Source organism: Furipterus horrens, unplaced genomic scaffold (genome assembly GCF_987537825.1).
Source record: "Furipterus horrens unplaced genomic scaffold, mFurHor1.1.pri manual_scaffold_4, whole genome shotgun sequence".
NCBI classification, from domain to species: Eukaryota; Metazoa; Chordata; class Mammalia; order Chiroptera; family Furipteridae; genus Furipterus; species Furipterus horrens.
The window spans coordinates 23,678,638-23,690,766 of record NW_028327174.1 but is presented as its reverse complement, the minus strand read 5'-3'; the positions used below and the strand labels follow the sequence as shown (position 1 = coordinate 23,690,766).

General features: G+C 38.7%; 1 protein-coding gene across 1 annotated transcript in view; it reads left to right on the top strand.

Moving 5' to 3' along the window:
- The window catches only part of LOC150011341 (pregnancy zone protein-like), a 50,689-nt gene that overhangs the window by 32,866 nt on the left and 5,694 nt on the right, over nt 1-12,129 (top strand). Inside the window, exons 23-29 of the mRNA XM_090272835.1 lie at nt 5,093-5,176; nt 5,435-5,611; nt 5,891-5,978; nt 6,728-6,884; nt 8,330-8,404; nt 8,809-8,989; nt 11,719-11,942. Of these exons, the coding sequence (XP_090128961.1) occupies nt 5,093-5,176; nt 5,435-5,611; nt 5,891-5,978; nt 6,728-6,884; nt 8,330-8,404; nt 8,809-8,989; nt 11,719-11,942 (986 nt within the window). The remainder of the gene's footprint in view (nt 1-5,092; nt 5,177-5,434; nt 5,612-5,890; nt 5,979-6,727; nt 6,885-8,329; nt 8,405-8,808; nt 8,990-11,718; nt 11,943-12,129) is intronic.

Genomic DNA, 12,129 nt, shown 5'->3' with positions numbered 1-12,129 from the left:
CAGCAATACATTAACAAGATCATACGAGACTGACACGCTCCATCTCCCTCCTCAACTAAGAAGGAATACAACTACCGCAAAACCAGAAATAACCAGAAGTTCCAGAAAATAAATGGAAGTCCAATGTATGATGTTATAAAGAAGTGGTGCTCATCCAGACAGGTAGGAGGGGTGAAGCTGAGGAGGAGAGTTCAAGCTGTGCTGTCTCTGGCAGCAACAATGATGGAGGCAGGACAGCAGTTAAGCACAGATACCTGTATTTAGGGAGAGGCAAGAAGTGCCTGGGGAGCACCCCCAGCTGCAGACCAGACCCGTCAGCTTGCAATTCCAAATCCAGGGAAGGCAGACCTCCATTGCCTTGGACTGTGAGGCCCGGAGGGGTTGGGGACAGAGGAGCAGGCTCCCTGTCTCTCAGCGGAGAGTGAACAGCAGTAATCCATCTTGGACTCCCACCCCTGCAGAAAACGCCACAGCGTGGTGAGACGGGTCGCCTGGCTGGGAGGAGTGCATGGGGCTCTGCCCCCTATAGCGTAGGAAGTGTGACAGCCCTGCCCAGGAAGCAAAGGTAAACACAAAATGGTCAGGATGGCAAAGACCATGATAGATATTCTGGTGACACAGCTGACCAGACAGCAAATACCTAATCTAATAAAGCAGCAGATAGGAAATCTTTCTGAGGCTCAGTTCAGAGCTTTGGTTACACAAGACGGGGAAAGAATGAAGGCTAGTCCTGCTGAAATGAACAAAAACACATATGAAACTAGCGGTGAGGGCAAGAAAACCAGGGATCAAATCAACAAACCAGAACACAGGGAAGGAACAAACAATCAACCAGTGCAGAAAGAGGAAATGAGAAGTGAGGAAAATGAGAAGAGGCTCAGAAACTTATCGGACAGCTATAAGCGGGCCAACACCCAAATCATAGGGCTGCCAGAGGTGAAGAAGAACTAGAAATTGAAAAATTTTGTGAAAAGATAATGAAGCAGAACTTTCCTAACTTGAGGAAGGAAATAGACTTACAGGTCCAGGAAACACAGAGAGTTCCAAAAAAAACTGGACCCAGGGAGGACCACACAAAGACACATTATAATCAAAAAGTCAAAAATTAAGGATAAAGAGAGAATCTTAAAACCAGCAAGATAGAAGAAGAGAATTATGTACAAAGGGGTCCCAATAAAACTATCAGCTGATTTCTCAAAAGAAACTCTGCAGGCAAGAAGGAACTGGCAAGAAATATTCAAAGTAATGAAAAGCAAAAATAAACAACCATGATTACTCTATCTAGTGAAGCTGTCATTCAGAATAGAAGGGCAGAGAAAGTGCTTCCAGGACAAAGTAAAACTGAAAGAGTTCGTCAGATCCAAACCACTGTTGTATGAAATGTTAAAGGAACTTGTTTAGGAGGAGGATCAAAACTATGAACATTAAAATGAAAACTGTATCACAACCAACAACAGAAGCTAGGGAATTGAAACAAAGGCAGATTAAGTAGGCAACAGAGTGGGAAAATAATTATAGGTATGGGGAACATTCTTGGGGGAGGACAGTGGGGTAGGGGAAGGGGGGAAAGGGAGAGAGATGGTACAGGAATTAAGAAGCATAATATGAGGGAGTGGAGTAGACAGGAAGATGTTGAGAAGAACTATATGCACAACCAATGGGCATGCACTAAGGTGGGGGGACAACTGGAGGGAGGGGGGTCACTGGGTGGAGGAGAACAAAGAGAAAAGAAATTGGGACAACTGTAATAGCATAAACAATAAAGCACATTTTTAAAAAATGATCATACACATGATCAAATGAGATGCATCCCAGGGATGCAAAGATGGAACAATATTCTCAAATCAATATACATCACACACCATATAAACAAAATGAAAGACAAATATCATGATCACATCAATAGATGCTGAAAAAGCATTTGACAATGTGTAGCACCCATTTATGATAAAAACACTCAGCAAAGTGGGAATAAACAAAGCATACATTAACATAATAAAGGGCATATATGAGAAACCTGCAGCCGACATCATACTCAATGGGCAAAAACTAAAAGCTTTCTCCCTAAAATAGGAATGAGACAAGGGTGCCTGCTTTCACCACTTTTATTCAACGAAGTATTGGAAGTTCTAGCCACATTGGTCAGACAAGAAAAAGAAATAAAAGGCATCAAAAATGGAAAGAAGGAAGTAAAACTGTCATTATTTGCAGATGACATGATAGTTTACATAGAAAACCCTATAGTCTCTACCAAAAAACTACTCGATGTAATAAATGAATTTGGAAAAATCGTTGGATAGAAAGTCAATATTCAGAAAACAAAGGTATTTTTGTACACCAACAAAGAAATATCAGAAACAGAAACTGGGTGTGGGGGAGATCCTATTTACTATAGCAACAAGAAAAATAAAGTACCTAGAAAAAAACTTAACCAAGGAGGTAAAAGACCTATACTTGGAAAACTACAGAACACTGAAGGGAAGAAATTAAAGAAGACACAAACAAATAGAAACATATACTATGTTCATGAATTTGAAACAATTAGCATCATTAAAATGTCAATACTACCATCGTCTCTCGAGACGGACGGCTGCCGACGACTACCAAAAGAAATCTATAGATTCAATGTAATTCCTATTAAAATACCAATGACATATGTCACAGATTTAGAACAAATATTTCAAAAATTTATATGGAACCAAAAATGACCCAAATAACCTCAGCAATCTTGAGAAAGAACAAAATAGGAGGAATCACAATACTTAACATCAAACTATATTACAAGGCCACTGTAATCAGAACATCTGCTACTGGCATAAGAACAGACATATAAATCAATGAACCAGACTAGAGAGCCTAGAAATAAACCCAGGTCTCTATGGTCAATTAATATTTGACAAAGGGGGAAGGAGCATAAAATGGAGTAAATATAGCCTCTTCAACAAGGTGTTGGGAGAACTGGACAGGGACATGCAAAAAAAAATTAAACTATACCACCAACTTATACCATAAACCAGAATAAACTCAAGATGGATAAAAGACTTAAATGTAAGCCATGACACTATAAAAGTTCTAGAGGAAACCATAGGCAGTAAAATTTTAGATATTCCACACAGCAATATTTTCACCTATATATCTTCTAGGGCAAGGGAAATAAAGGAAAGAATAAACAAATGAGACTGACTGCAACAAATTAAAAAGCTTCTGCACAGCTAAAGAAAACATCATCAAAATTGAAAGGGATCCAACCATATGGGAAAGCATATTTGCCAATGATACCTCAGACAAGGGTTTTATCTCTAAAAGATATAAAGAACTCGTATTCCAAGAAGACTAACAATCCAATTAAGAAATGTGAAAGGAAAAAAAAAAAAAAGAAATGCGAAAGGGACCTGAACAGACACTTCTTCAAGGAGGACATACAGAGAGAGGGCCCACAGGCATATGAAAGAATGCTCAACATCACTGGCCATCAGAAAGATGCAAATTAAAACCACAGTGAGATACCACTTCACATCAATCAGAATGGCCATCATTAACAAATGAACAAACAAGTGCTGGCAAAGGTGTGGAGAAAAGGGAACCCTAGTGCACTGTTGGTGGGCATGCTGACTGTTGCAGCCACTGTGGAAAACAATATGGAATTTCCTCAAAAAACTAAAAATGGATCTGCCTTTCAACCCAGCAGTGATTCCACTGCTGTGATTATACCCTAAGAATCCTGAAACACCAATTCAAAAGGACCTATGTACACCTATGTTCATAGCAGCGCTGTTTACAATAGCCAAGTGCTGGAAACAGCCTAAGTGTCCATCTGTAGATGAGTGGATCAAAAAACTGTTGTATATTTACACAATGGAATACTATGCAGCAGAAAATAAGAATGAACCCCCTACACTTCGCAACAGCATGGATGGAAATGAAAAATATTATGCTAAGTAAAATAAGCCAGGTGGCAAAATGCAAATATCATAGGATCTCATTTACAAGAGGAACCTAATGAACAAAACAAACAAATAAGCAAAATAGAATCAGAGGCATGGAAACAAGAAACAAACTGACAGCGACCAGAGGGGAGTGTGGGAGGGGGATTAGGGTTAAAGAAGGGGAAGGGCTTAGTCGAGGAAGATGTATGAATGACCCATAGATATGGACAACAAGGTGAAGATTGACTGTGGGAGCAGGGAGGAGGGGTGGGATGGGCCGAAGAGAGCAAAAGGGGAAAAACTGGGACAATTGTAATAGGACATATTTAATTAAAAAGTTAATAATAAAATACAGTAGTCCCTCTCTGTATCGCGGTTCACTTATCACGGCCTCACTGTATCGCAGGATTTTTTTAAAAATTATATTTAATTATTTATCACGGATTTTTCTCTATATTATGGGATTTTGCGGTATTGCATATATATATATGTTGTTAAAGTTACATAGGCATTAAGAAACAGTTGTAGCTTTTAAGTTACATTGTTACATTAATATTAGTTCTATGTCCATAATATGTACAACACTGTCCTCGTCATTTAAGAACAACCAATTTAAGACATAAAATTAGAGGCTAATAAAATCAGAGAATTATACAATTAATTCAGAGAACTATAGATTTTCACCAGCTCCTAACTTTCTTTTCGGGAACTACTGTGCACAGCAATACAAAACATAGTAAAATGAGAGAGAGAAAAGACTTAGGAAGTCACATACATAGTGCCAAGAAAAGTTGGACTGTTAAAGGTAATCTCATTGTAAGTCAAAATTCTTATTCCTTGAAAACAAGGTTCCTCAAAAAGACATCATAATGCTACTGCTAAATGTAATAATAACAAGAATAACAATTGTTCACATGCATGGAGATTTAAGACATTGCAGAGGCTTACCTAATTCATACATGTTTTATATGTATTATTTCACTGAATCATCACATGAGCAAGTTAGGCTAGGAAGAAGTTCAGTAACTTTTCCGAGGTCCGTAGCTAATAGTTTGCAGGGCCAGAATCACATGGAGGCTGTGTGGTTCTAAAACCCTGTTCCTAACCACTGCATTATATTGCTGTAATAGGTGTCATCCTTTGATATTGATTGTCTGTTTCCAAAGGTACTGAGATATCTGAGCAATTATCCCTGAAGCTCCCACAAAATGTGGTGAAAGGATCTGCCAGGGCCTCTTTCTCAGTTTTGGGTGAGTCATCTTGCATCTAGGAAACATGGGACAAAAGAGCTGCCACCATACGTTTTACCTGTATATTTGTGTGCTAAATATCAACTTATTGATAATGTCTATTTATATAGGATCTTGGGAGGCTCACTCTCTAAATATAAATTTTTCCTTGCCTAAATGATAGAGTATATGATTTTCAATATAAAAATTATTTGTCTTTAATAATGTTGGCTACAGATAAACTTAAATTACTATGACATTTAATCTTACATTCCCCAGGTGACATACTAGGTTCTGCTATGCAAAATACACAGAATCTCCTCCAGATGCCCTATGGCTGTGGGGAACAAAACATGGTCCTTTTTGCTCCTAACATCTATGTCTTGAACTACCTGAATGAAACCCAACAGTTGACTTCGGAGATCAAGTCTAAAGCCATTGGCTATCTCATCAGTGGTAAGTGAGATAAAGAAGTTTACTGTGTTACTCTACTGCGTTTTCCCCCTAAGCTTGTGTTATATCACTGGAATTAAGCTAAAATAGTGATTTTTGTAGATATTAAAAGTTTCCCACTATCAAATAAGATGTCACATTCTAACATATCCATAATAGCCATAAAAGCGTGACAGATGCTACATATGAAACTGTCAAATGTCAGTGGTGTTTGCATACATCAGCCTGCACCTACAGATTAACCTGCCTTTGTATAATACTTCTTTGAACCTTTTATTGCAGGTTACCAGAGACAACTGAACTACAAACATCAAGATGGTTCCTATAGCACCTTTGGGGAGAAGACTGGCAGGAACCAGGGCAACACTTGGTAAGAAGAGAAAATCATTCTGAGTTTCAACTATGAGTTCAAAGCATGTACATAGAGGATGGGGCAAAAGAGTAGGTTTATAGTTATTCATTTGGAAATTAATACAATAATTAATAAATAATATAAGAATAAACTGTTTTGTGTGCTAATTACTGTAAACCTACTTTTTCCCAACTCTTTATAGTAGCCTATTTAATTCTTACAACAATCCTGTGAAGTGAGTGCTATTAGCTTCATTTTACAGAGGGGGAAGTGACATCCACTGTGAATAAATAAATGTCTCTAGTACAAACAACTAATAAGTGGCAAAACTGAGAACATATTGAGGTTTATTCTTCTTATATTCAACATACCAAGGCTTTCTTCTTTCTCATATTGCTAAGGGATCATTATAAGTTTGTAATTTGCCCTCATACGTTGATTAGTGCCAGAAGATTCTAAAAACAGTTTAGAAAAATGGCAGCCAATACTCTCAGTACATATTTTACCACCTTCTACTAGATGAAGTGTCTCTATCTATCTATTTACCTATTTTTCTATGTATCTGTCCATCCTTTTATCTCTACATCTACCCATCCATTCATCTAGCCACCTATTTATATAACAGATTAATAAAAAATGTTTCCAAACTTTCAATGATAGCTCTTTGATTCTCATGAGGGTGAATTGGGAGGAGAGAGAGTCTATGTGTGCAAAACATAACATTAAGATACTGTATGAAAAAAAATGGTCTCTTCTTCACCCACCAGGCTCACAGCTTTTGTACTGCAGACCTTTGCCCAGGCTCGAAGTCATATTTTCATTGATGAAACATACATTACTCAGGCCTTCACTTGGCTCTCCCAAAAGCAGAGGAAAAATGGTTGTTTCAGAAGTTCTGGGTCACTGTTCAACAATGCCATTAAGGTAAAGAGTTGTGGATACTTATTCTGAACTTCATGATACAATATTAACATTTGTCCAAGACTGAGGGGAGAAAGAAGGTGCAGAGAAATTGCAAAGATGAAGTCCAAGGTAATGTGAGAGGGCAACCAGGAAGGAGTCGTCGGCAGCCGTCCGTCTCGAGATTAGAGACGATGGTGTAGCTTCTTAAGAGTCTATCTGCACCGCCGAGAATGGCTGTGCAGTCCGACTCGGGAGTGACACGGTATCTGTCTCCTCCCGTGTTGAATTGACATCTTGCGATGACGCTGGAGTGTCCTCTCCAGTGAAGCTGAAGCTACAGAGCCTGGGCAGGGTGATATGGAGGGTCTGCTGTTGCCCATGCAGCAGACCCCCCCTCTCTTCGCAGCTGAAGGATCCAAGGGAAAGACGGAGTCAATACAGCTTGGCTTCAGGTGCGCCGCAGGAGTTGCCGGTGTTGACTACAACGTCAAACCGCCTTAGGGACTCCGGCTCCGGATTTTCTGTCAGGGTTTACTCCCTTAGCCTTTCCCCTGAAGAGGTATGCCGCAAGGCAGCGGAGGTTTTTTGGAATCAGAGTTTTCCTTCTCTGATGTGCCCTGACTGGAAGATCGAACCAGCGACACTTAGCTCGCAGGCCGACGCTCAATCCACTGAGCCAAACCAGCCAGGGCTCTGTGTAAATGTACCACAGTTGTTTAATCCACTCATCTACAGAAGGGCACTTAGGCTATTTCCAGCACTTGGCTATTGTAAACAATGCTGCTATGAACATAGGGGTGCATAAGTTCTTTTAAATTGGTGTTTCAGGATTCTTTGGGTATAATCCTAGCAGTGGAATTGCTGGTTCAAAAGGCAGTTCCATTTTTAATTTTTTGAGGTAATTCCATACTGTTTTCCACAGTGGCTGCACCAGTCTGCATTACCACCAACAATACAGTAGGGTTCCCATTTCTCCACATCCTCACCAGCACTTGTTGTTTGTTGATTTGTTGATGATGGCCATTCTGACAGGTATAAAGTGGTATCTCATTGTGGTTTTTATTTGCATCTCTCTGATGGCTAGCGATGTTGAGCATTCTTTCATATGTCTATGGACCCTCTGTATATCCTCCTTAGAGAAGTGTTTGTTCAGGTCATTTTCCCTTTTTTTAATTGGGCTATCTGTCTTCTTGGTGTTGAGATGTGTAAGTTCTTTATATATTTTGGAGATCAATCTCTTGTCTGAGATTACTCCAGGAAGGAGTATTAAACCTGAAAAAAATTATAAAGAGAAAGAAATGGTGCTTTGCAAGAGGGTGTTACTTTTTTTGGTAGAGAAGATACAGAGAACAATTTGCATAAAAAATACATGAGAGAATATACTAAAATTTAGAAGTAGAATTATCAAGTACAATTAATCAAAAATTTCTATCTTCTCTCTCCCCCCCGCGCCCCCTCATTTATAGGGAGGAGTAGAAGATGAAGTGACCCTCTCTGTCTACGTCACCATTGCTCTTCTGGAAAGTGCCCTTCCAGTTACTGTAAGACCCACCTCAATCCCATTTCCTAACCTGAAAACTACAGAACTGATGTTTGGAATAGCACCCTAATAAAAGCCAAGTTTTTTTGCTCAATGATGAGACATTTCTCAGCTAGATGAGCTATTTGATCAGTCCATTAAGGTGAATTTATACATGCCCAGTAATGCCCTTCGACTATGTACTAAAACTAATCCTAAAACACAGGCTCTCTAGCCTTATTTTTTGAGAACTAACTAGAAAGCTAAAAGATTTTAAATGTTTCTCAACTTAAATAGAGTGGACATTTGCTGTCTCCCTGGCTGGCTGAAAAACATGAATGATATCTGTCAAGCAATATCCAGCTCAGGACTTGCTCCCTCCTCTACCTACCCTAGTTTAACACCATCATTTCTTTGTCTTCACAGCACTCTGCTGTTCAAAAGGCCCTATTCTGCCTGGAATCTGCCTGGAACACAACAAAGCAGGGGACCCGTGGGAGCCATAGCTACACCAAGGCATTGTTGGCCTATGCTTTTTCCCTAGTGGGAAACCAAGATAGGAGAAGAGAAGTACTGAACTCTCTGGATGAGGAAGCTGTGAAAGAAGGTGAGAGCAAATGGTAAAAAAAAAAAAAAAAAAAATTTCCCTTCCACCTACACAGGTTTTTTAAAAGGAGGAGGAATATATTCCTGCTGAAAGCAACAAGCTTTGTCTTGAATTCTTCAGCCAAGTCACATATTTTGAAATCAAAACACCTTTCATAAAAACGTCTTCTCTGCAATTGCATATGTTATACTGTACAGATACAGTGCTGCAGGTAAATTATGGAATTTTAGTCCTACCTGCTGAGACCAATATATTAAACAAATATTTATTTAAAATATATATATTATATAAGTGCCTACATACTTGGATGAAAAATGGTACAACAGTCATACTGAAGAAAGTGCAGTAGCATTTTTAAAGTGTTTTTATCTCATTTTGCTAGATAGATTATTTCAAAAGTCCTCTGAGATCAATAAGGAGGTTTTATTTTATTTTTAAATTACAGTTTATATTTAATATTATTTTATATTAATTTTAGATGTACAGCATAGTAATTAGACAATCGTGTACTTTACAAAGTGGTCCCCTGACATTTCAAGTACCCTATGGCACTGTACCCTGTTATTATAATATTGACTATATTCCTTATGCTGTACTTTACTTCCCTGGAACTATTTTGTGACTAAAAATTTGTAGTTATTAATACCTTCACTTTTCTCATCAGCCTCCCAACATCCCTCTCCTCTGGCAACCGTCAGTCCGTTCTCTGTATCTATGAGTCTGTTTCAATTTTGTTCATTTTTTTATTTTGTTCTGTAGATTTCACATATAAGGGAAATCATACAGTATTTTTCTTTCTCTGACTGACATTTCACTTAGCATAATAACCTCTAGGTCCACCTATGCTGTTGCAAATGATAAAATTTCTTTTTTTTAATTATTTATTTATTTATTGTTTTTCTATTACAGTTTCCCGACTTTTACCCCCATTTCTCCCCCCCACCCAGCCCACCCCTTCTCCCACAGTCAATCCCCACCTTGTTGTACATGTCCATGGGTTATTTATACTAGTTCCTTTACTAAACCCTTCCCCTACTTACCCCCCTCCTCTCCTTCCCCCCTCTCCCCTGGTAACTATTAGTCTGTTCCTTGTTTACATGCCTCTGGTTCAATTTTGCATGTTTGTTTGTGTTATTCATTAGTTTCCTGCATTAGGTGATATTGTATGGTGTTTTTCTTTCATTGCCTGGCTTATTTTGCTAAGCATAATTCTCTCTAGTTCCATCCGTTATTGCAAATGGCAGGAGTTTCTTTTTTCTTTATGCTACATAGTATTCCATTGTGTAAATGTACCACAGTTTTTTGATCCACTCATCCACAGATGGGCACCTAGGCTGTTTCCAGCACTTGGCTATTGTAAATAGCGCTGCTATGAACATAGGGGTGCATAGGTTCTTTTGAATTGGGGTTTCAGGATTCTTCAGGTATAATCCTAGCAATGGAATCACTGGTTCAAAAGGCAATTCCTTTCTTAGTTTTTTGAGGAAATTCCATACTGTTGTCCATAGTGGCTGCACCAGTCTGCATTCCCACCAGCAATGCACCAGGGTTCCCGTTTCTCCGCATCCTCACCAGCACTTGTTTGTTTTTTGTTGATGATGGCCATTCTGACAGGTGTAGAATGGTATCTTATTGTGGTTTTTATTTGCATATCTCTGATGGCTAATGATGCTGAGCATTATTACATATGCCTGTGGGCCATCTGTATGTCCTCTTTGGAGAAGTGTTTTTCAGGTCCCTTGCCCATTTTTTAATTGAGTTGTCTGTCTTCTTGGTGTTAAGATGTATAAGTTCTTTATATATTTTGGAGATCAATCCCTTGCCTGAGATATCTTTGGCAATTAAGTTGTCCCGTTAGGTTGGTTCCCTTTTCACCTTGCTGATGTTTAAATTTTATTTATTTTTATAGCCGAGTAATATTCCATTGTATATTTGTACCACAGCTTTTTTATCCACTTGTATATTGATGGACACTTGGGTTGCGTCCATATTTTGACTATTGTAAACAACACTGCAATGAACATAGGGATTCACATATTCTTTTGAATTATTTTTGGGGATTTATTTGGCTATATTCCCATAAATGAAATACCTGGGTCATAAGGCAGTTCCTTTTTTTTTTTTTTTTTTTTTTTTTTTTTTGAGAGCCCTTCATACTGCTTTCCACAGTGGCTACACCAATCTGCATTCCCACCAACAATGCATAAGGGTTCCCTTTTCTCTACATCCTTGCTGAAGTTGTTTGTTGATTTACTGATAATAGTCATTCTGACAGGTGTAAGGTGATAGCTCACTGTGGTTTTAATTTGCATCTCTCTGATGCATAGTGAGTGATATTGAGCATTTTTTCATAGGCTTTTGGCCATCTATATGCTCTCTTTGGAGAAGTGTGATAGGAAAGCTTTATATCCAATTTATACTTCAATTCCCAGGAAATATCAAAAAATTAAAAAATGTTCTCCATCACTCTTCTTTTTCACCAATCCAATTAAGAAAAACATTTGCAAGATTGCTAAGTGTGTGTTATAATTATTTCTCCAAAAACATTATCCACCTTAGGCCCACAGGACTAAACTTAGTTCAGCATGGAAATGAAAACTAGTGGGTTTTGAGGACTTATGACAGAGAGGGCCTTACTTCATCTCTATATTGTTTCCCATGTTATATGCATGTTTATTCACTTAGTATCTACCAGTAATTATAAATCTCTCTTTTTTCTCAACCTTAAGAGAACTCAGTCCACTGGGAGCGACCTCAAAAACCCAGAGCAACAGGAGATTATTTTTACCAGCCCCGAGCTCCCTCTGCTGAGGTGGAGATGACGGCCTACGTGCTTCTTGCTTACCTCACTGCCCACCCTGCCCCAAGCTCAGAGGACCTGACTTCTGCATCGCACATTGTGAAGTGGATCACAAAGCAACAGAATTCTTATGGGGGCTTCTCCTCCACCCAGGTCTGTGGTTCCCAAATAGTCTCCTCCAAGCTCACTTAGCAGATGGGAAGTTTGAAAAGGCAACGGTTACAAAGAAAAGAGAAGATATTAAGTAAATCATTAAACCTTGGAAGAATTATTTAGAGGCATTTGAGAACAGTAGGAAAATAAAGGAAAAAGATTTGAGACATTCCCCAAAAATAATTTT